General features: G+C 39.2%; 3 protein-coding genes across 8 annotated transcripts in view; all 3 read right to left on the bottom strand.

The window, feature by feature from the left end:
* hnf1ba (HNF1 homeobox Ba) overlaps window positions 1–14,658 on the bottom strand; it is a 39,842-nt gene extending 25,184 nt beyond the window's left edge. For all 4 annotated transcript variants that reach the window (XM_074678849.1, XM_074678846.1, XM_074678845.1 and 1 more), the window contains exon 1: window positions 14,585–14,658. The gene's annotated coding sequence lies outside the window, so the exon portion shown is untranslated. The remainder of the gene's footprint in view (window positions 1–14,584) is intronic.
* Window positions 14,659–15,516: 858 nt separating this feature from the next.
* dynll2a (dynein, light chain, LC8-type 2a) lies at window positions 15,517–19,890 on the bottom strand. 2 transcript variants are annotated; one of them, XM_074679162.1, is made up of 3 exons: window positions 19,688–19,890; window positions 19,050–19,203; window positions 15,517–17,369 (listed from the first exon to the last, which is right to left on the bottom strand). In XM_074679162.1, the coding sequence occupies exons 2-3, from the start codon at window positions 19,179–19,181 to the stop codon at window positions 17,232–17,234; spliced, it is 270 nt and encodes an 89-aa protein (XP_074535263.1). In that variant the 5' UTR covers window positions 19,182–19,203; window positions 19,688–19,890; the 3' UTR covers window positions 15,517–17,231. The 2 variants fall into 2 exon arrangements, with proteins under 2 accessions (XP_074535263.1, XP_074535262.1); XM_074679161.1 differs by having other exon boundaries at window positions 19,050–19,206; window positions 19,688–19,886.
* A 538-nt stretch (window positions 19,891–20,428) lies between these two features.
* srsf1a (serine and arginine rich splicing factor 1a) lies at window positions 20,429–24,394 on the bottom strand. Of its 2 annotated transcripts, XR_012599095.1 has the most exons (5): window positions 23,966–24,394; window positions 23,261–23,439; window positions 22,189–22,361; window positions 21,249–22,012; window positions 20,429–20,846 (listed from the first exon to the last, which is right to left on the bottom strand). XR_012599095.1 is itself a non-coding variant. In XM_074679160.1 (4 exons), exons 1-4 carry the CDS (start codon window positions 24,151–24,153, stop codon window positions 21,815–21,817), a joined length of 738 nt encoding a protein of 245 aa, XP_074535261.1. In that variant the 5' UTR covers window positions 24,154–24,394; the 3' UTR covers window positions 20,429–21,814. The 2 variants fall into 2 exon arrangements, 1 of the variants encoding a protein (XP_074535261.1); XM_074679160.1 differs by having other exon boundaries at window positions 20,429–22,012.
* Between the last annotated feature and the right edge of the window lie 692 nt (window positions 24,395–25,086).

Here is a 25,086-nt window from a genome sequence, read left to right as displayed (position 1 = left end):
CAATAAATCTGCTGAGAAAAGAACACGAGAGTATTAGATCAGAGCCGTTAGCTGCTGTACTCAACAGGAGGTCAAACACACACCTTCAAGGAAGAGTTTGTGATAAATTACGGCATGATAAGAAGTCCCTTTATTTGGTATTTGGAAAGAAGATTGGAATGTAGTTATCTGATATTTACTTTGTTCCCGTCAAAATGCAAAAGCTGGGTGAAGTCGTCATTGTGCTATGGAAGAGATAAGTCTTTGCAAATAGGGTCAATTAAAAGAATAAATAAGACAGTGGGTCACAAGGAGTTTCAGTTTGGGCCCCTTGGTATCAGTTACAAGCAGAACTAAAAATTACAAGCATTAATCAGCAAATTAAAACCATAAAGACTAAAAATTGTCACACTGATTTTCCATATCAATATGTGTGTTAAACTGGCAATAAAACATCATTATCTTTAATGAAGAAGAACAGACAAGCCGAATATCTAATTCAGATAGCCTCATGTCTCAGAGTTGAAGGGTTTTGTGATTACAAGTTCAAGGGATGTTGGTGCTTTGATTTTTTTTTTATTTTTTTTATTTTTTATTTTGTTTTTTTTTTTATGTATTCTTCTGCAAAAGTTCTGGGTGAGTTATACATCTGACTGTGAGTTGAAAGCAAGATAACGTTAGTGGACCTGCATTAGCATATACAATAAGTTCCTAAAAGGAGCTTTATGTCTCAAGAAAAAAAATCGACAATGGAGGCCATTTACTTCCAGCAGTATCATTTATGCTTCCAAAGTTAGGGATTTGGGGAATTGATTATTTGATATTTCCTGACTTAGCAAAACAAATTGTGGTGCCAAAAAAAACAACAAAACATTATTAATCCATTATTAAATGAAATTGAAAAATCTTAATCACCTTGTGCTGAGGAAGCATTTTTTTAAATAAATATCACCCAGTCAGTTTTATTTTGTGTAATTTTTACAAGCACTAGCTAAAATAAAAGTAGCCTTTCAAAGATCCACACCTGTATTGATAAGTTATTCATAAGTCAGCGGGACTTTAAATTACAGAGGTGTGTCTAGGCCTCACCTAAAGACTACAAGTGATTGCGACCCTCCCTCGGCCACTCCATATCTGCCTCCCAGTCTGCTGTTTTTCTTTCTCCTTGTCTGGGCACTTAAAGATTCAGAAGTAATTACCTGCTCGGCTTCCTCTGCGATTAAGCCACAGGTTCACAGCAGCCTGATTAATGCAGAGGCATGCACACCTGACATTAGCAGCCAGGAAGGGTGGAATGTTCTGAGAGGGAGCTGCAGCACAAACACACTGCTGTCAGCGCCTGCATCGCACACAATTACACAACAGTAAAGCAAAATGTATACACAGACACTTCATCATCCTGGTTAGAGCAAAAATCTTCCCCAAACAAATGCAGATATGGTTTTGAGATTGAAAAATTATTTCAAGTTGAAAACCATTTTCACATACTGAAACAGATGGATATAACTCCTTAGATGTAAAAAGTTTTTTTTTGTTTTGTTTTAATTGGCTAAGGGAGCTGAGGATCCGTTCCCTTCCTGAAAAGAGGATTTTTTAAGTCTTACTTAAATGTATATAAAATATGCAAGAAAAAACTGATTTTATCCTAAAACATCTGCATATTTCCTTTTCAGGGCACTTTGGAGATAACTGGTTGATTTGCTTAACTGTGACTCACAACTTATTTCAGCTGCTGCGTGGCTCTCAAATTTCCCTTCTAATATCCAAGTCCTTTGATTATTAAAAATGATCACTATTTATTAACTTTCTACGTAGAATTGTCGACATTTTTTATCGCCTTTGTAAGGATATATTTTTGATAAATGCTTTTCTTTTGTTTAATAACCCCTAATTTTAGAGACTGTATATGTACCCTCTAAAGTCCCGATTCATTAACTATAACTATCATTGCCAGCTGTTGGTTGGTTAATGGATTTTTTGGTGCGCTTAAACTGATGATATGGGAATCTTGTGTAACAGAGGTTTCAAGTCTCCTGGATGGATACAAGGTAGCTTAAAGACAAGGGGAAATATTTTGTTGAGGAAACATCAGCTTGAAGTGTTTCAATATAATGAACGGCATGTGAGAATCTCTGGATTTCATACTTTGCACTCAAAACTTTTATCTCTAAGTTCATCACTGTAAATTTAACCCATACAGTTTCGGAGCCTTTTGGGGACACAAATGGTGAAAACATGGGTGCAGATAGGGTCAAAAGAAAAAATTGTTTGTGCGACTGATTTCATATTCTCTTTAGCATCTAACTGCTGTTTTTAAAAAAACTTTTTTTCTGCTAACCTTGTCATTTAGAAAATGAGTAAAATATAAAAGACTGCAGTTGCCTTTGACCCTTGTTTTAAACGTTACATTTGAATTATCTAGATAGGGCCTGTGTGATATGTCAACTTTAAGTTGGCCCAAACAATTTTATTATGAATGCTTTGTGTGTTTCTACATGTTCTTGAGTAAAACATCAGCTTAGTTTTCTTCTTATACATATAAGTGTGAAAGGCATCAATAAACAAAACTATATTTAAAAACTAAATTGACCTGTTACAACACTGTTCAAATCAATCTCTCCCTCTTCAAAAAGACATTTTAGGACCCTTATGTTTATGATAGAAATCTGCTCTCTGTCCCTCCACTATCTGACACCCATAGATTTTTATTTTGGTCATAAACACACCAATAACAGGAAAATGTGACAGTAGCAACAATGACCTTTAGTGTGGATTTATTTGCTTGGTGTTGACAGATGCAGTAGCAGGTTATCTGTCAGAGTCTGTAAGCTCTTTTTATTTCTTTTTTCGTGAACAGTTAATGTGTAACAGCCTGAGCGAGGAATCCGCACATTTCCTTTTACCTCGATCGATGTTGGTGTGTCTGCTCTGACACCGAGCTAAATGGGATCATTGTGAGAAGAGCTACAGTAACACAACTCTGTCTGTTTGGAGGTTTGACAAGACAGGAGGGGTTCAGTATGCGGACATATTCTGGGTTTTAAACCACAAGCTGATGGAAAATAAACCATCCATGTATTAAATTCATGATGCAGCCATCATTCTCTCCAGACACAAACATTTCAGCTGTCTGCTTCATATTATATGTCTAATCTTTTAATAAGTGCAAGCCTGTTTTTACTGTAAACATGCACTTTGAAAGGAAAGTCTCTACGGAGCGTCTCTGGAGCTGCTTTGCTTATTCAAGTCATCTTTTGAACAATTACGATTCTGGCCCTTTGCCACCTAATGTGGAACCCGAGTTATTGATTATTTCATGAGTAAAGAGAAAAGCTTCATACTCAGTCAACCGTAGCATCTGTCTTGTCGCCCTGTGACTGTTTAAAGCACCTGCTTCATTTAGTCATTGTATATGACTCAGGTTTGACGTAAATTGAAATCTCAGTAAAGGTGCTCTATGTTATGTTCCCATTATCAAATGTTGATGTTGCTTTCAGAAAAGGATATATGATCTTTGGTGGTTTCAAATGGTGGTGGACACTCCTTAAAAGGAAAGCGAAAGAACAAAACATTCTGTTGCAAGTGAATTTGACAATTTTTTAAACCTAATTTAAAATTACTCAGCTGAGAAAGAAAATGAAACAACTTCTGGCTATAAAAAATTCTTCCTAGACTGTTCCTTTTGAATATCTAAAGGGTGCCCGTCAGTCATGTGACCTGAGCTGTGTCTCTGATTGGACAATCAAACAATCCTAATAACTTCTCAACAAATGGGTTAAAAAAAAAATTCACTCACCATACAGTGTGTGCTGATAGTGAAATCAACGTTTTAGACCCAAGCCATATTTTTAACCAGGCTGAAAATATGCTTTTTAATGCTGTAAAATTCTGTTTTTATGGCTGGGTGTGTACGTGACTTCTGGTCTTTCAGTAGTCAGCCTCAAGTGGAGCCTTGATGAACAGCAACTTTTAGCACTTCTGCAGAGGCTTCATTATGATTAACTGGATGTTGCCCCTTGCATTTAACACAGTATGTGTGAAAATGTTTGACTCATTGTGGTGCTACAGCCAAAATCCGGTGGCAATCTGCTGTTGAATCAACATGGTTTGTCTTCTGTGGACCAGGAACTATTGTCTTAGGTAGGGATGTCCGATACCACTTTTTTGTAGACCGATACCAGTATGAATACTCCTTCTTGGGTACTCACCGATACCAAGTACTGATACTACTAGTACTTTTGATACATAAAATTTCAATTAACAGTGACAAATCATTTTGATCAAAGACAGCACAGTCACTCTGCCATTAAGTCGAAATAAAACACTAACAACTCTCACTGAGTTAAAAATTGTTTTGATAATATTATTAAAAATATATATATATATTAAAAGTGCACAGTAAAACTAACAACTGTCGGAGTTTTGGTATTTTTTTTTAAAGTAAACTAAAGTGCAAAATAAAAAAAGTTTAGCTGTTAACTCTTCCTGATTCATTCATATAGTCTAAAAAGGACCTGCCACACATTTGCAGTGGTGTTAAACTGCAGCAACTAGTGGCGAGGAGGACTTGCACAACGTAAGACTTTTTTTTGCCAAGAGTATTTGCTGCTAGTATCTGCAGCCTTCACGAGTACCGATACCTTGAAAAAAGGCTGGTATCGGCCCGATACCGATACCTGGTATCAGTATCAGAACATCCCTAGTCTTAGGTATGGGGCTGTGCATGTGTGTTCAATCACATGATTCCATACTGTCATCTTCATGAGTTATACGTTGTTTAATGCAAACACCTGCCACTAGTTGGGGCTGTAGCTCTTGTAGCTCAGGCTGGCTGTAACTCATTTGGTAGAACTTGGATCTGAAAGGCAGAAATAACCATGTGCTTAGCAATTCTTAGCCAGCACAGGAATTTGGACGTAACCTGTAAGGAGGACCAGAGGCCGGTGGTGCAAGCTCTGCTATAGTTAGCCACATTTGGTAAACCAATAAGACACATTTACCCATAGACTGTGATCTGGCATTGATTTGTGTCACAAATTGTTGCTACATCTAATAGATTTTCATGACTGTAAACACAAAGAGTCAGAAGTTTTGCGTTGTTCAGGTTCTTAAAACTTGAAAAATTGGTCAATTTTATAAAAAAAGTTGTTCGGACTTTGCACCGTGTTGGTTCACTTCTAAAAGAAATCTGAATTTTTCTCAGAAACCTGTTTTCCAAAGCCACCAATCCCTGTTGCTCCCCTCCCACCACCTCTCCACCAGTGGACTCTGGCCCTCTGTCTCCACGCTCCTCTGCTCATCCCTAAAATTAATTCATCCGCACATCTCTGTCCCTCCAACACCACATTAACCCCGACCACAGGAGGCATCCTGTCGGAAAAAAATGTCCCTCTCTTTGCTTCACCGTGAAACATCAGTTTGACCTTTCCACCTCAGGCTTTGCTCTACTCTTTTCCCACCTGAACATTTAAGTTCCTGATTTGTTTTTTTTCTAACCATTTCTCCTTTTACGTTTCAACACAGACCTTAACTTTTACCTCAGAAATCTCTCTGGAAACAGGTATCTTACTTAATGGCAATAACAGAGATTTGTTAAAAAAAAAAAATCAGGGAGCGAATTTTCTACTTCTCTGATATGAAAAGTTACATAAAATTATGCCATTCTTCTCAATATCTCAGTTGCCATGCGCTCCTGGGGAAGACTCATTTGGAGGGTCACGCCACACTGGCTGCTTTCTGGAGGACAGAGAAACCGTAATTGGGGGCCATTAGCTGTTGCCCAAGACCAGTCATGCAGGGTGGGTTTGTAGATTGAGACATGGTGGTTGCACAGTCCCACACTGCCTGTATCAGTGTCCCCTACCTGTGTGACTTCCCGAACTCCCACCCCACTATGACCTCCCTGACCAAACCCCCTGCATGACCCCCTCGGATACACACACACACACACACACACACACACAAGCACACACTCACACCACCCCACGCCCTGCGGTTTGTTGCTTGTCTTCAAACAAACCTTGGATAAAACCAGGGCCAGTAACCAACAGCAATCAAATAAAAAAAGTCACTTTTATAACAGCTTTAAACTTCTGTCAGGGTAATCTCAGCCATCAGTTACCTGACTGACAGCACCTGAACAGCTCTGCAGGGAACAAGATTAGCTTTATCTTACCCATGGCTGAAACCAAAGCTGTGAAATGTACTTTAAAAGTTTTAATATCAATTATATAATATTACTGAAACTCAACACGACCTAATAATTAAGTAAAACTAAGCCAAGTTAATCTCATCTGGTGAGACTAAAATCTAACAAAAGTAACACTGAGCTACAATAAAATTATCCAAACAGATCTAACAAAATTGTTGACCTTAGAAAAATGGCAATATACATAAACTTTTAGCTAAGCTATAACTTAGACAACATGAACATTAACTGTAATAGTAAAAACTCAGCTATAGCTACCAAAAACCTAAACCTCTGAGAAAAATCGAAGCAGAAATGGACGTGCTGAAATAAAGAAAAGTAAACTAAACTTAGTTAACCTTAGATAAATTATCCACCCTGGGAAAACAAAAACAAAATTAAAACTACAGCAAAGTTACACAAACTAAATTGTGGCAAAAAGACTAAATAACCAAGCCTGGCTTAACCAAAGGAAACAAGAGAGGAGTTAAACTGCAGTGGTCTGTTCAAACTAGAGAGCCTATCAGTCAACTGAAAAGGGAGGTTACATTTGCTCTGCTTGGCGAGGTTGGAGTTGGTAGATGAGCACTGGCAGGACATAACCAGGATTCACCAAAGCCGCGTTTCCGCCAAGCAGTCCGGGTCGGTTCAGTACAGTTCGGGACGGTTTGGTACAGTTAAGCCTGATCCTGTTTGCGTTTCCACAGCAAACTGTGCCCTCTTGTGGTGGGCGGCTTGTAAGCTGGATGCCGGAAGCCGCAGCTGTTAAACAATAGCGTGACGCCGTAGCAGCTTACCCCGCTATTAAATCCAACAAAGTAGAAAATCGTGACACAGTAAACAGAGAGCATAGATGGAGGACATGCAGCATTTCGTCCTCTCTGTGATTGGCATGTAGCTCTCTGTTACAAAGTGCAATCAAGCTTTGTTTCAGAGTTTCTGTGTGCCACCAGGAGAAATGCAGCTGCTGTCGGGGTAAGTGACGATTCTTTTAGACCAATCAACAGTCTGCAGCGTGTTGCTCCACCTTCCGAGAGCGGATCGGTTCAGTCTGGCACCCCTACAGAAAGGTTGCAAAAAAGTAGTCTGGCTCATCTCTGTTTTTAGGGATCTGTCCCGGGATGAGTCAGTGGAAACGCCGAAAAAACGCGCTGTACCGAGACGAACCGAACCAGTCTGCTTGGTGGAAACGCGGCTTCATGTTACCAGTTACAGAGCAGTTTCAGGGCACCGGGCTGTGAGTTAGACTAAATATAGCCTGGTACAAAACTGTGCTACAAAATGAGTTTAAAAAGTTTGCTTATTGCCGCGTTTCAAACTATAGCACCATCCTATGGATTAATACTTTACCTCATCATTTAGCATCCTGTAACAGGTTGAACAAAGAAAATTAGGGTGAAAAAAAAGATGAGGGGGCGCAGATGGCCTGGCGGTCTAGGTCACACCTCATGAGGTTCACCCTAGAGCAGGTGGCCTGAGTTTGAATCCAGCCTGCGTCCTTTTTCCCGCATATCATTCCCCACTCTCACCCTGTTACCGTCTCTATCCACTGTGCTATTCTCTCAGATTAAAGGCATGAAAAGCCTCAAAAAAATAACCTGGAAAAAAAAAAAAGAGATCTCAATTCATTTGCTTCAAATAAACGCATGCCTTGGTAGCAGTCACATCCTTGCAACAGTTGGTGCAAGTGCTCATGGGAAACCGAGTCTTTATCCCGGACAGATAGTCCTCACAGCCCCTTCGAGAGAACAATAATTTTAAGAAAAAAAATAACAATGCTCTAAATTACATGAGTGAATAGAGAAACTGAAAACTATGACAGAAACAGAACCCTGGTACTATGAACTCTAAAAGATGACAATGAAACACTTCTTATTAGCAGAGTATGAATGCAGGAATGAGAATAGAAACTTAAGTTTTTTTAAAGGACCTTAAAATATCACTAATTATATACGTTATTTTATGTTCTTTCATTTAAAAATCAACTTTCAGGCAAACTGTATTTTTGCCAAATACTTTCCTGGTTTTTATTAAAGTAAACAATTTGATCAAAAGCTAAACTAGAAAAGCTGTTTGGATTTGCTCAGAGCGCACAGACCTCCACCAAGCATATTGTGAATGTCATCCAACACTTTAGTCCTAATGTTATACTCCCTTTCAGCTGACTGTCTGCTACAGCTTGGTGTAAGTTGCAAGTTTGCACGATAGTTTGTTACCTGACAATGTCAAAAATTATGATGACCCAGTACATATTTCATGTTCCAGATCTTAGTATCCGTAATATTGCCAGGATCTGGATTGTACTTTCACATCTGTCAGAAATGATGGTGACCTTGTCCTATATTGTTTGGCAAAGCAATCTGACCATTTATGGTGGAGTTATATATACACATGGTGAAAATGGCCCTATCTCACAATGATAAAGAATCTTTCAATAAAATCCTGGATCCAGACAGTGTACCTGGATTACTTTCAAAATGTGATTAGTTTTTTCTTATCCCATTTTAAAAATTCCCCAAAATGTCATCAAGATCCGTTTGTTACTTTTTGGATTCACAGATCAAACAGACAGACAAACAAACTCCCCCAGAAACATAACCTCCTTGGTAGAGGTAACTAAAGGAGGATTATAAACATTACAAAGACGTTTCCTCTGAACATTTTGATATAAGGACAAGATGTGACGTGCAAACATTGCTTTGCGGAAGCCCCCCTGCAGCCACAGAACCACATCAGTGAAGCCGGAGTTTCACAGTCCGTCTCATAAAGAGCTGCCCTGCTTTATGGCCCTATTGCCCAACATCACATGCCTCAGAGTGCAGGGATATGATCTGAGATAAGGCAAGAAAGTACCGAAACAAGTCTCACTCTCCTGCTTCCTTACGCTGCTCACTCAGGTAAGAGAGCGGGACGAGGACATGTCGAAGTTTGTTTTTCAAACTGTTGTGACAAAGACAAGATGTAAAAAGTCTGACTTAAAGAGAGCCTTGTGTCTCATCATTTCTTAACATGGTGTGCAAAGTAGTCCAGAAACACAGCCAAGATATCAAAGAATCACTAAGATGCCCTTATTGCATACAAGTTTTATAAATCATGTCTTTATGATAAGCTGATTACCTTATCCTTGACAGCAGCGCACAGCGAGGGCAGTAAAGGTGCAGGATTACGAGGTGATGGTCCATAAAGGGTTTGGCTCTGATAAGGTGCTTTGTTAAAGTAGGAAGACGGGGCTGGTGACTTTAGGTCAACTGAAACCAGGTTTTCTTACTCATTAGGCTGACTCTACAACATAAAAGACACGTGAAAAAGAGAATTCTTTATTTGCTGTTTTGTAGAAAAAGTAGTTGGTTTTCTGTTTGAGCTGATTTTTGTTTTTTGCTGTCATTTCTGCACAGACAGGTTGTAAAAATATAGCGGGCCCATGAAAGGCAGCCAATTCGACCTTTAACCTGCTCCTCACTTAGTCATACAGGATGTTTCCTAAGATCTGGTGACTCCAAAACAGAGCGTTACGTATCTGTATGCATAATTGTTTTGTTTCTGAAGTGAATGAAATCTTCTAATACCGTGATCAGCGTGATGAGTTTTATGTCTGTGCTGTTATGCCAATGAAATGCCTCCCGCGCTGCTGTCCCACTCTTTAATCTCCAGAATGGTTCTATTAATGAGCCTAATGGCATATGAGCGATACCACACCTGGGCGAAACTGTGCGGGGTGACTGCTTCAGCAACTTCCCGTACTGCATTGCAAACCTTCATGGCTGCACTCCTCATTCAGAAGGAAACCATTAGAACAAACTGCTCTCATGTGCAGCAAAGCAGACCGGAGGCCATCATTTATGAAGCAAATCACCTCTGGGTGCCCTTAACGAGGACAAAGCACGGAGTGTCTATAAGCAAAGCCCTGCTGGGCAAATAATCTCAAATTCTCGGGACATTGATGTGAATAAAATCATTTTTTAAAAACTTCCTGTACCCTTAATGTCGTCTCATGTCATACCCAAACATCAGGACACCTTCAGGCTTCTATGATAATTCTACATCAAGCTCAAGCATTTCATAATTGGATTTTATAGCGAATGTTTCCCCTACACTAAACTAACATAGTGATAGTTAAAAGTATCATCCCTCTGTGTACACAGTGTACGGGGTTTATGACATGATACAGGTAGTGGAATCAGTTAAACAAACCACCTCTTAAAAAAAGTCACAGCACCTTTTCATATTGACATCATTTTTTTCGAATCCTGATTTGGGTATTTTATCTCTTTATTCATATTTCTCACTTATCTTCATTAAACTCACTTTTACATCTCTGACACAGAACACATGGTCATGTAGCATTGGCTCTTAGACATTCTGAAGTTTTTTTTTTACTGTTTCTCACAAAACATAAAACCATAAAAAATTTTGTCTTGATGTGCTGTGTTTTATCATTCCAATTATTTACTCTAAGCCTTACTCTTGTCTTAAAACCAGGGTTTAGACCTGAATACTTGTTGCCATAAACATTGAGAAAATGAAAGAAGGAAAATGTGTCAAAAAGGTAAACGTCTCCCTCTTGTGGTCAGAGTGTGGAAGTCTAACGCAGCCAGATCTGCTGTAGCTGCAGGGCACACTTTTAAAAAGCTTTATATAACGGGTTGTTATATCAATAAAGGTGTTAGTTGATGAAGTGCTGAATTATGTACTGTTCAAGGTAGATGTGCTATGTATGAGCTGAGATTTGTGCTATTAACTAAATTTGAATCATTATAATGAGTTTGAAAAGCATTATGAAATTACATTCAGTGCTTAATAACTCAAATTGAGATTTGGTTATTTTATGGGATTTTTACCCTATGATAGTAAATGTAAATTTTGGATATTTGAGTATCAGCTACATATCATTTAATAACTTGCTCTGGCTTTTTATCATTTTTCTTACAGGGATGAGGAGTCTTCTTTACAGTTTACATGCATAAAAGGGTTATGAGAGTATGTGAGTGGTTGCAGTGCACTGGATCCAGTGCTTTTGCTATATATTTAATTTATTGCTAAAATTATCCGTACTTATCTATTTGCTTAAATGATAATAGGGATACACGATATTGGATTTTTGCCGATATCCGATATGCCGATATATCGAAACCCCTGTTGGCCAATACCGATACCGATAATCACAAGTTTGTTGGTTTTTTTCACTGTAAAGAAAGCTAAGTCTATCCTGTACTGGAATTTATATGTTACTCTTATTGTGACGGTCTTATTTGTTTAAGAAACACACATAAAACAAGACAAAAAACATTTGATTTTACCATAAATAAGAAATGTATTATTTTTTCAAACTCAAGACATTCAGTATTGAAATACAGAAAAATAATTTATTTAGATCACATGAACTTTAAATGTACAATGCATTTTTAAACATAACCAAGTTGCATTTGATTATTTTAGAGCTACTGTAACAACCTGGTGACAGACACAGAGCTCTGCAGTGCAAATAAATAAGGTGTGCTACATTTTATTTAAGGAGCTTATTTTTCAGATGGAAAATAATAATAATCCTAACTGAATAGCACCTTATCGGCTGTGACTATCGGCAGATATTATCATATCTGCCGATACAGATAAACGTGATTTATTGTGCCGATAATATCGTGCATCCCTAAATGATAATGTCTTGTGTTTTATTCAATTCATTTAATTAAATTAATTAATTTATTTATCTATTGCAGAGCCTCAAAGGGTTATACTACTGCTATAGCTTTAGAATCAACAGGAAAAAAAGAATAAATGAATAATAGACATTATGTTATTTTAAGTTAGTTTTGGCTTACAAACCATTTGGACATTTTTTTTATTATTGTTGGTTATTGCTGAAAAAAATAAAATAACAGATTCTTCAAAAACTGGTTAAAGGCAACAGTGATAGAGGTCCGCTGACATAATAAATGTAACCGTACAGTAAGAGAAGGTCTTTTAAGCAATATGTTAATGTAGTACCAATAGAGTTCTGTATTAGTACCTCTACAAGAGAACACTTTCTTAAGATTTCTTACACGACTGTTGAAAACACTAAACTTTAGAAATACTAACTAAGCTTATTCTGGCTGGTTTTAAAAAAGGACACCAGGATATGGAGCTCCTCTGGTTATGTCTAAAAATATCTTATTGTCCTCCGAAAAACCTTGGAACATGGTGCCTAAAGAAAAATGCCAGAGAATGTGAAAGCTCCCTTTAGTCTGGATGTGATTTAAAGATGCGATCAGTCTGACTCTTTATACTGCCGACTCAAATAGAAATCAAAACAGACCAAGGCCTCAAGCCTCGTTTCAACTCTTACATCCATACCCTCTCAGACTAAGCAGCAGCATGTTGCCATTCTCAAGGATTTACATGTATTGAAGCGTTGAATGCTTTTTCTCGTGACAGTGAGAACACATACACCATCCCACACAACCTGTCATTCCAGCCCACGTGTCCAGCGCTGCTATTAACATATTCATGTGGCCCCATTTTGTATCGACACCCTGATGTTTCAGTCTGAGTCACTTGCCTCTTTGTTAAGTCCGCCCACTGGTCATCTCACAGTCTGTGAGGCATCTGCAGAGCACAAACATTCACCACATCAATGAGAGGCTCACTCTCCAAGCCAAACAGTCAAGGATATTTTCAGTCTGAGCCAAAAACAGTATGTTTTGGTGCAACTGAGATTATGCAAATGCTTTACAGGCCTGCCATTTGAGGAAGTAAATATACACTTTGAGAGTACACATTTTGAACCTAAATATTGGAGGGTTTTTCTTGTTAATGTAAACTTAGAGTTGTTTTACTGTGAAGGGAATTTAGATGTGTTGTGTTTGTTTGGGTTTCATACAAACCAAAATGTACAAATGACTGTCAACAGCGAAATTTCTACACAGGGTTACAGCTGAGATGCATTTACTTCATTTAAACATTTTCGCATCAAAAAGTTAATTTTTAACCCTCAAAAAAGACATATTTTAAACTTGGCAACAGCCGCAGGGGTTAATGTCTTTGTCCAGTCAATTATCTGTGCAGTCTAAATGTGAATGTGCTCTGGCCATGAATTACAGCTTTGTGTGGGAGGATGTTTGAATGCTGCCAGAGGCTACAGTATAAAAGAGAGGCAGGCAAGCAGGTACTGTATGAAGGACGGAGGAGATGCTTACAGGAAAAAAATAAACAAGAGTGTGAAACATCACTGGGGCTTTAGTGAAAAGGCACAAATGCCTGTGACGCAAAAGCTTTTAGATACAAGTGATAACTAGTAATGATCTTTTTTAAAACATGATTCATTACATCAGCAGAACAGTCTAAATTTGATCTGTGATTACATATTTATTCCAGCCTTTCTGAACTACATTAGAACTGCATTTGAAGCCAAAGATATTTGATGTGTCTCAATGGATCATGTCTGAGCTTCAAAACTAAGTAGAGATGGACACTGCAAAGAGCATTTTCTAGTATTTAGTCAAAGTGTTACGGCTAACTCCACAGGGTTTCTTCTTTCACCCAATTTGACCTCAGTCTGTCTCTAGAAATTATTCATTAGTCACTTGTCCTTCAATTTGTCTGCTTTCTCAGCTCTGCTGCCTTCGTGTGCTCGTGTTTCTACTGATTTCCACTTACAGACGTCACGTAACTTAACCACAAACATTACACAAGTGACATTCAACACTGCTGTCTTAGTTAATTAGAAAATAACCACTAACAGGGCTAAGAAAACCATGTTTGAGGTGGCAGGAAAAAATATTAGATTCAAAATTTCTCAGTAGAATTTAAAATACTGAATGAACAAAGCAAGTACAATGGCTTTTGTTCAATTAAAACCAATATTTAAAACACATTTGCAAGTATAAAACCACAAAACCTAATTTTGTGTTTAATCAGTACATTAGCTTCAAGTCCTCCTAGCTTCTAGCTGCCTTTCAACCACATGGCTAACGATGCACCAAGGCAAGGCCCACCTTACCTGCCATTTAGCCCAGTAGCTAAGAAGTTTTAAGGGTTCTCACCTTGCCACCCTGTCTTTGCCAGGCCACATCAAACACAACAAATAACAGCATACAACACAGCTTTTCAGTCACAAGACAAACTTTAGAAGAAGCAACAGGGCTAACGAGGGGGAAGTCACTGCAGACCGATAACCTCCAAAAATTTTAGCCACAACATGATTTAACTTCTCCTTATTTTATCTAAAACCAAGTTATCACAGGATAAAAGTGCCCAGATGTGATAACAGGGACATTACTATGAAGATTCCGTTGGCTTGTTAGCTAAATGTCAACAATTAACCGTTTAAGTTACACTGGTCCACACACACCAAGTCAGGAGCTATACAGTCTGTGGTCAGAAGTGGTTGGACATTGAATAAATATAAACTAATAAAAACACTCAGAGTTCAGAAATTACCCCACAACATGTAGCAGTATCAAGCTGTCTTCAACCGCCACCAGATGTTTCGTATATGACGTCGCGTGACAATCGCTCCAATGGCAAAGCTATTCATCTTCACTCTGATTGGCTGTGGTGTCATGGTGCCCACGTGGGACTGTGCTGGATCAATCAGCAGCCACAAACAGATAGAAAATATGACAAATAATGAAACAAAGTGATTTTTTTTTTTAACTGACCCATAGAAACACATAGGTCGGTCAGCTATATTGAGTGATTTAAGCTTTTGTGTTTTTAGATTGGTCTATTTGTGTGTTAGTCCAATGGCAAGGGACATTGGTCTCTGGTATTGCTTTTGTTTGTGTTTTGACTCCTGGCCACAATCCTTTGCTGCCTACTTATCCATGGCAAGCCCTCAGAACATCCCACATTTCTATAAAGATGGGCTTTTTAAGTTAGTATTTCCTTCCTGTGCTGTCAAGAGGTAAGGTGGGGATATGTTTTCCCAGCAAATCTCACATGACTTTCAGTAACAGGATATCAAACTGAGTTTTTTTTTTTGTTGTTGTTGGGCAGCTCAGACGTAAGAGTTGCGTGGTTTGTGCCTCTCATCTCAGACTGAAGGTCTCACACATTTTTACCATGGACCATTTTTCACACGAGGCCACTTGAGTCTAGTGGTTTTTCAGCATCAATAACATAAGCTTTTCACATTGTTGCTGAAAGGTCTTCATGACATCAGCACTGAATCTTTTTTCCCTCAACACAGAAATATCTGATGATGTTTCATTTATACGCTTTTCATTGACTTTGCAACAGTTCACTCACAAACCTATTTGCTATAATGTCAGATTTTTACACTTGCTTCTATAAATTGGTTCCAACTACTACCTAAAGATAATCTTCTTAATGACAAAACACAGACGCAAGAGAGTAATAAGTCAACAATTAAGTTTTATTTTGTCGAGTTTGAACGGTTTTGGTTCTGTAGCAACCTACTGTATAACTCTGATGAAGTGCAATTGTACTCAAGCCAGTTACAGTTGAGAGCAATGACAGGCACACACTTTGTGCAAATTTAAAAGCATTAGAACGGCTCTTACATATACACAGCAAAATTACATGCCAGAGGAAAACAAACCAAAATCAGTTTACATTGACAAGTTAGGAAGACTTTCCTGCAAAAAAACAAAAACAAAAAGTCAATCCAAGCTAACACTTGAGAGACACATAATATACCACTGTTGGATCATGGGAGAATATGTCCTAGGTTAGTCTTCAGAAATAAATGTGTAGTGTTATCCAGCTTTACAGACTAAATCCTTCTAACCTACCAACCCAGAGAACACACTCAAATCCAGACTGAGTGTTGTGCATTGCCATTTCAAACTCATTAAACTGACTCGACAAAATGACAACCCAAGATCAGTGTTCCAGACAGAGTCAATCTGTGTGCAGCCTCTCTACAAATCCTGCCTCTAAGTGCCTCAGCTTTCCGGCAGTACACAAGCAGTACTAAAACAAAAGCTGGGTGATTAACACAACTTGAAAGTATCACAAGACAACACAACTATCTGAAACACATGAGCACTTTTCACCTTGGTAGAGTTGACTGCAGATGTTTTCATCTAGAAATTTAACTTGATCCCAAACTGCTTCTTCTTCTTCCCAATCAATGAGACAAGACATCATTCCAATATCTACATACTCAAAAGTTAAATAAGGTATTTAGCTTCAAGATTAGCTTTCGTTCTTCTCTGACAATATTTAAAGAAATAGTGGGAATCCTCTAAACATGCAAAACACAGAACTGTCAGACTTAAATCGTTAGTTAGCAGATTTCGATAACCAGTCTGTAGTGTTTTACTCCGACGTTACAAGACTATGCTGTGTGTGTTTGTGTGTGAGCTGTGTTTGCTCCATTGTCCTTCACAGTGAAAATTTAAGAGTGGACGATCTATGTCCTTGGAAATGATTGCACTGGCTTGTGTTGGTTCCAAAACGTCAAGCATGTTGGATATTGTGACATCTTTTTCTGAAAGCGGCTGCAAAAATCTTCATCTCTGGGGGGCAGTAATCAAAATGAAAACCATAATGATATTGTATTCGCATTTACAGCCAACAAATGTTCTTGAAATTAGTAATACAGGCTAATGAAGGGGTCACGTGCAGTATGTACTTCTTAAGACCAAAGAAGGCCATTGAGTAACTCTTACAACTTTTTTTGCCCCCTTTACATAATCAGCGTAAAGTCATGATGATGGGTTGTTAAACTGGTGCACACAGTATGATTTCACCATCTAAACTCACAGATGGATTCTCATAACAGGGCTTGCAATGCCTTTAGTGAAGGAAAGCAGATGCACCACTACATTCTACAGCTTTCCTTTATTATACAATCAAGGGCCACTTTGAAATCCTTTACAACCTAGAACTCAAACACCATCAACAAAAACTACTTCAGTTGCATTCAAATGGCAACTACCGAAAAAGAAAACTTACTGTAACATACATATTAAATATTGTATAGTCCATGCAAATGCGCACGGCCGGTTTTGCATCATTATGGTATGTCATTATTAGTGTATGGGAGACATCAGCCACCAGTGCATTTCCGATTTAGGTTCAGGGAGAAAGACTCCTCAACACCAACCGGGGAAACTTCTCAGCCAGACTTGAAGAGCAAGATGGCCACTTGGCCAAGATAGAAGTAAATGAAGTGCTTTGTCTCGTGGGTGACGTAGCTGCCAAAGTTTCTCCCGACAATGCAGTGCCAGGTTGGGTTGTACTTCTTGTCAAACTCCTGGAAATAAAAAAAAGTATTAGTGATCATCAAATTAAAACCCAGGACTTATTGGAGAAGTAAACAATTTTTTTTCCCCAAACGATACATTTCAAAAATCTGGACTTTTTGTACGAATGTCTAAAGATAAGTCACCTGTCATCACAAATTTATCTCACATCTTGAATGTATATTATAGGGATCATTTTCAAGTTTTAAACTCTCTAAATGAACATGGGAAAAGAATATACTTGCTTATTTAATTGTTTTTTTGAAGCTTGTGCTCATTAGAGTTCTTGTTAGAAAGTTAAACAGATTGTAATTCCATACATGGCAGGACAAGTAGCCTACTTTCACATCCGGCCTGAGACTACAGATGGAAAATATCCTTAGGGCTAACTCTAGCACATTTACAGAAATCTTGATTAATATACATTTCCATGCAAATAAAAATACATACTACATATCTTATTTGCTAGTAAAACAAATATCTACCCTTCAGATCATCTAAGCCAAATTGTTCAGTTGGCCTTATGATCTTTGTCCTGTAGATTTTAACATGGATGTCAAAACTGGGTTCCTATTTTTGATTTTAAAACCTTTGGGCGACATGCCATGGCTGCAGTAGTTGACAGAGATTTTCTTTGACCAGAAGACAGATGAAGGAATTGCACGCAGCGAAATTTAAACCCATTTACATGTGCAATCATTCGCACAGGTAACTGACTACCAGAGTATGTATTAGTGCAGTTTCATATCTGTTAGCTGGGAAAAATATAATATGATTCAAAAACTGTTAAATTTTTAATTTTGAAAATATGGAATTGTGTTTCTTAATCTATTTCTGCTTAGAAGATGGTTTGGTTCGTTTTTCCCCTCCATGTTACTGGTGCACTGCTTTCTGATTTTCTACAGCACATCTAAGGAGGTGATCAAGGATCGTGTGCGTTAATCACACATTAAAACAATCAGTTGTGTTAAAAGAAACTCGCAGTAGCTTGCTAATCCCTGATACAGTAATTACTTAGGGGAGATACAGAAAAAGAAAGTACAGAAAGTACTCCAAAGTTTTGGAGAACTCAGGGTGAAATATTTCACTTTCTCATTTTGATTAAGTGACGGTCAAAAAACAAAATGTAAAGTTAGGGGTCTGCGTGAAATTGCAACAAAATTGGAGGAAATCCTCAAACCTGACAAGTTTACACAAACAAAGATTTGGTTTTGGAAAAAAACCTGCCTAAGAAAGCCAATTTGATATAAGAAATGAGCAAACGAGCAACAACTCTGTTACTTCCAAGGGGGAAAACTAAGCTGGTATTTGGTAAGGTCCTCCAAATTTTTGTTCCATTTCTCATTTGTTGTTTAAGTTTCATTCATTTTTTTAGGTCAGATACAGTTTTCAAAGTTTTATATTATCACAGAGCAATGCACTCAAATATGAAAAACTGTTATGATTACTTGTACAGACTTTGTTTTGCTGATAAAAACAGGGCTTTTGGTGGATTTGGCTAACTTTTTTGAGTCATTTCTTCTGTGATATGAAAAAATAAACTCAGAGGCTGCACATCAGTGCCTCAACCAACCAAAAATAGATGTGAGAGTAAAAAAAAACCCTTTGAACTTGCAGATCATGTGTCAGTGATGTAAAGCTTTTACGCAGAGCTGCGTTTGGACCCATCCGTGCATCCCTCCTGTTCTCACCTTCTTGATGTAGGCTGCGATGTCCTTCTCTATGTTGTACTTCTCCATGGCCTGGGTGGCACAGTCCACCGCGTCCTGCTGCATGTCCTCGGACATGTCTGCGTTCTTGATCACTGCTTTCCTGTCAGTCATGGTTGGAGGATGGTGATGGTGCCTGCTGGGGAGGAAAAGGGAGCACGTTCACTCGGACGTACTGCACTGAAAATTAACACCGCACGTGGTCGATGATGGGGATGGTTTAGGCCAGCCGGATCCTCGATAAAATCAGTCATACGCAGAAAATTGCCCGCTTCGCACCGCGTTTCACTCTGATTCACAGGCTCACCTAATGCTCGCTTATTTCTTTCAATACTCTTATCAACACGATGACTCGAGCCTTGCATAGATTGTCTGTGAAACTTGATACAGGTGGAGTTAAATTACTTGGCAAAATCACTTTCAGATGAAAGCAGCTGCTGCAGGGGAGCGAAAGTACCAAAGTGTATGCACTTAGTAGTCTGCTAAGGCTACTGACATTCACATCAATACATCATATAACTCAAATAAACAACAGTTCACGCTCGTCAACACACAGAGAAACTCAAATCTGAAACGTCAAGATATGCAGATATTTACACATATGAAAATCATAAACTCACCTTTCTGGAAACGATTGAAGACTCTACTTTTTCCAAAAATTGTGTATATCACACAGCCAATGTGTGAAGTGGAGTAAGGTTCAGATGATGCTGCAGATAATTGCTTTTTAAAGATTTACACAATAAGGATGTAGGTAGGTTGGCTCTCTGCTGTGCTGCTCCGACACGCGCCCCGCCCCTCTGCTGCATGCTGCGCGCTGCTATTGGCCGAGCCGCAACCTCCCTGTGTGTTGCAAGCGTTTTCTCCAGCTCCTGTCTGCCGGCATCTTATTTCATCCCACAATGCATCATTCACAGTACACACCACTGACTGTGGGCTAAGAGGAAACGAGACCTTGGCAGTGAGGAGGTATTATTTGGCTGTGTGTGAAGGATTTTTTCACCAGCCACAGCTGTGAGACACTGGAGCTTTGAATACGTAACATGCGTGGTTACGTTAGATCCTATGTAAGGATACAGCAGCAGGTTGTTCTCTAATGCTGTTTTCCTTAAAATATGTATCCTATCATTTAGCTTCATTGAAGTTATTGTGTCTTCTTACAAAAATAGCTTTCTACAAATGGGTTCCTGTTTTAACTTTCAAGATTTTGGAAGTGTAAATTTAATCTCCTGTATTTACACAGCAATAGGATAATTGAAGATGTGAAATTCCTCCATACAACAAGGTTTGACCAATGATTCCTTAAATTACTTTTCATGAAATTCCTTTTAAAGTTTCAAATAACCACAGACTAAAATATCCTTGTTTGAAAATGTTTTATTGAAAATGCTAAGAGAGAAAAAAAGGAGATTAAGCAAAGTTAAACATACAAACTACTCCCAAACAACACCCCCTTCCCAACCTCCCAAATTTATATTCCTTCATACCAGGCATCTACGACTCCATCCTTTGATCCAACTTCCTGGTCCTCTGTTTCGTTTTTTCTTGTAAAATAAAGCCATTACCACTGAAAAACTTTAAAAGATAGGCAGGGCGGGGTTTTAATAGAAAAAAAAGTTGCTCTGGGAATCCTTTTAATTAGTTCTGAAATCAATCTCATTTGACTCCTGGAAAACTGATCCCGTTCCGAGCATCCATCCTTGCCTATCCCTTTCCTAATCGATCCACTCATCCAGCTCCAAGGATTGGGATCCACTGAGTCACTCCTCCAATCAAAACCTTGAAATACCAGGAAGAAAATCAGAGGCAGACCGTTAGAATAAAATGTCAAAATTTTGGGGCCTAATTTGTTTTTCCAATTTTGAGCACTCATTTCAGATCAAGTAAAAAAATGCCAATGAGAAAAAAAACAACTACCACTCCCTGAAGTCAAAACATTTTTAGGTTAAAGTGGAAAGCTATGCAACAGAAGTACTGAATCAGATTTTTACATTTGACAGCAAAGATTTTACACTTACATCACAACACTTGATCTAGGACTGCTTATTCTGTCACAGGCCAGAGTAGCATGTTAAAAATTGTATATATAACAAAGTACAGCAACATATGGCTTTGTTAAACATGACATGCATGACATGGCAATCCTATCAAAATTTTCAATTTATGGAATATGAAGCGTACCATTGCCTCGACCTGAATGCTCCTCAATGTCCTATCCTGACCATACAAATGAAATGTGCTCCACAATCGTTTTATTCCAAATCACTTTAATCCTTCTCTTCAGATGTCTAAAGGAAGACACAAGGGTAAAATACAGTTAAGCATCGGGCTCCCAATCCAAACAGACCACCCCACAAATCCAATGATAGAAGCTGTTTAAAAAAAAAAACGAAAACAAAACTCAGTCAATGCTTGCAAAAACATTGAGTGTTGGTTAAAACAACTCAACATTTTTGAAGTTCAGCACAGCACATTTTCTATTGTTGTGAAAATTTGAGAAAGGACAGAGAAAGGGGAAGAGAGAAGGAGAAAACAAACAAGACAAAGCAGCTGGAGGAGAGTGGGGGAAATGGTGGGAGAGGGTGGGCGGGGGGTACATCTACATACCAAGATCATCCACAAGGACATGGGGACATGAAATGCAAAAATTAAAAATCGATTGCTGACATCTGAAGGAACTCATGAGAGGTAAAAACAAGAGAGAATACATCCAAGGGGCAACACATCAATGGTAGAAAGGTTTAGGTTTAGGAACGGGAGCGAGAGCGGCTGTGACGAGGCGAGTAGCGGGGTGATCCTCTGCCACGGCCCCGGGAATTGCTGCGACTCCGACTGGCACTGCGACTCCGGCTCCTGCTGCGACTGCCACGGCTTCGGGAGCGTGATCTTCCATAACTTGGGCTGCGGGGACCGTCTAATTTCACACGAATGTAAGCAGTCTCTCCCTGGCAGACACAAGAGAACTTGACATTGAAAAGACAATATCCCCTCGAAAGTGGAAATACCATAGAAGGTACAGAGGGGCCAGGTGTGCTTCACAGATGGAGCACTTCCTGAAGTACTCACCTTAACACAGCAAAGACACATTATCCATGAGAATCAATCAAAGCAGTAAACATACCTCATGAGAGCGGAATTTGGTGTTGTCCAGCTTTCGAACGGCATAGGTCATGTCTTCTTTGCGCACAAATTCTACAACCCCAGTTCCATCTCTGAAAACATCAGCGTAGCACACGTCACCAGCTTCACGCATGTGATCCTTCAGGTCCTGCCAGCTGCCGCTTTGAGGGAGTCCTAAGACATAAGGCATCATGTTAGCTAGCACCTTGTGAACTGTCCAGCACTGCAAGCAGTCAATAGTTACACAAGTTTTGAAGCTACTTCATCTGAAATATACAGCACAACCAAGACAAATGGGGTGGCACTACAAACAGATATAATGCTAGCATAAAAAGCCCTTTCAGTTCATTCTTCAGTGGGTATAAATATCTTATTGGTCATAGGGCACTCTTAAGTCTTGAATTATGGGGGGTCACTGGAGAAAAACTACACAAACGTAACCAGAACTATGCACGTTCAAAGAGTGAAATGAAGCAAAACGGAGAAACCAGCATTTCAGACAAACAAAACCATGTGGTATTAGGACCAAAGTCTAGACAATATAAATGCTTCTTGCGCAACTCCAAACCCTCTTTCCATTGATTTTTCATTAATTAACCACATTTTTTTGTTCAAAGTCAAGGTAAAGGCAAGGGAGAAATCCCTAACCTACTGAGAGCACCAACAATACTTAAAGCAGTAGTCAGAATGTTTTGACATTAAAAAAATAAAACATTTTCTGTCACCAAGCAGTGTCAATTAAGCAATGAAAAATTGTCCTTGGAGATTTGATTTGGATTTTAAAAAAGTACAAAAACAGATACTACAAAGAACAGCAGATGGTCATATGATCAGATACCTCTAGTGTGCACCCCTAAAAAACATAACTTACAGATTTATTCTTTGCACAGAATCCACATTTAAACTTGAATGAAACATGGACCACAACTAAGTAAAGGTTTAGAATAAAAATGCATACAGGAAGATTCACTTAACACAAGAGTATTTTTAAAACATCGCTCACAGACATATTACTTTACAAATAAACTTCCTGTTATGATCCAAGTAAATACCATATAAAGTTGCCTGCTTACCTGACACAATGACCCTGTACTCTGACCGTCTGGATGGGGGCCCATATCTGCCTCTGGGAGCTCCACCGATCCCACCGTAGCCGCCTCTGGAGCCTCTGCCGCTCCGGGGAAACTCCACCCGCAGCCTGTAGCCGTCATAGTCGTATCCATCGCGTCCATAGACCGCATCATCTGCATCCCTGATAAAGGATACAATCTATGCATTAACACGCAGAGGGCTACAATATTTCACATATGCAAACGAAGTCGGCCATGTTCGCGGCTAGCTTGATCTGGTTTAGGGTTGCTAATCCGCCTTGCAGACAAACCTGGGACTAACAGTGTATGCTATGAAGACATCCGCTTTACAAAATTAGTACATTGGGACTGGGAATGGGACCGTTAAGAGTACTATAAAGTCACGTTATTTGCAAGGCAGACGCGGGACAGGGTGGGTGCTGCGTTATCTAAAGGGGACACAAGTTGTTAATGATAAGGAAAGCGCAGGGTTTTTATCTCAAGCTGTGAACATGGGACATTATATTTTACGCTTTAAATAGATGAATCAAAGCTAACAACCTCGTGTAACTCGTTTCTGTATGAGATCAACATGAACCCAGAGAATATTCTGAGACAGCACGTAACACCTCAAGCACGCGACTCGTTCCCCTCACATTATAAACGCAGCCTCCGGCCTAACGAGCTAACCGCTAACTAGCGTCTCACCTGGGGTCTTCAAACTCGATGAAGGCAAACGGCGGCCCTCCTCTCCGGTTCTTCAGGTCGATATCTCTAATCGTTCCGTATTTGTAGAAGACGTCTTCCACATCTTTTGTGCGGATATCAGGAGGAAGATTCCCCACGTAAATTCGGCAGTCATTATTTCCAGCGGGGCCTCGCACAACACCAGCCATGGCTGCTAAAAGCTAAGCGCGCTTGATTTACCGCTTGGCTGTGTTGCAAATGGTGAGGATTTACGGAGCAACACCGGTTGCAAACTCATATAACCCGAAAATTATAAAGAGGTGCGAGGCGCCAGTTTACGCGGCAATCCACGAAATATGTCCTGGGCAGACAATACAACCCACGAAGCGCCCCCACTGGTGTTTTCTTCAGGAATCGCGCTCGTGTACCGAGGCATTCATGAATGCAGGACACTCCGCGGACACATCCGCCCAACAAAGTAGTCCGCAAATGCAGCAGGTGTAGTGATAGCGGACACAATTTTCTCTGATAATTGCAGCACCACCGTGTAACTGTTGTCCACTTTAACGATAAATATACCAAATGGCATTAGCCAGTGAAGTCAATGGATATTTAAAAATATTATTGATGAACAACTGAATAAAGTATCTGAACTGCAATAGAAATACCTAGTGCACAACTACAGCCCCCCCTTTCTCCATAACTTATACTAACTCCCTTGTTGTTTGTACAGAGGAGGGAGTATAATTTACAAAACAGAATCAAATCTGTTTATTTCTTTTGAAAGATACTGGATAAATCAAGATAAGCGCTTCTAGATAATAGGCGTTAAGATTGTTTTCTCGGGAGTGCCACTCATCTCAAGACAATAACACTTATTTTGTTGTGATAAAGAGTTGATTTCAGTTGTTCTCTCATGTAAAGAAGATCCTATTTGGTGTCAAAGAAAGCAACAAATGGGCGTGTCGGTGTTGTGGGGCAGGCCATGGCATGCCATGTCCCAATGCCCCAATGCCCCAATGAATGAGGTCAATTTCTTTGTTTTGTGCTTCAGAAAGTGGATATGAGGTGTGATAATTCGGGAACATACTTGTTCTCATGGGATAACAGAGTATGTAAAATGTATTGATGCACGTCTGAAT

Source organism: Halichoeres trimaculatus, unplaced genomic scaffold (genome assembly GCF_033239565.1).
Source record: "Halichoeres trimaculatus isolate MK-OKI-2021-1 unplaced genomic scaffold, fHalTri1.1 fHalTri1_scaffold_9, whole genome shotgun sequence".
Lineage (NCBI taxonomy): Eukaryota > Metazoa > Chordata > Actinopteri > Labriformes > Labridae > Halichoeres > Halichoeres trimaculatus.
This window is presented reverse-complemented; position numbering and strand designations above follow the sequence as displayed.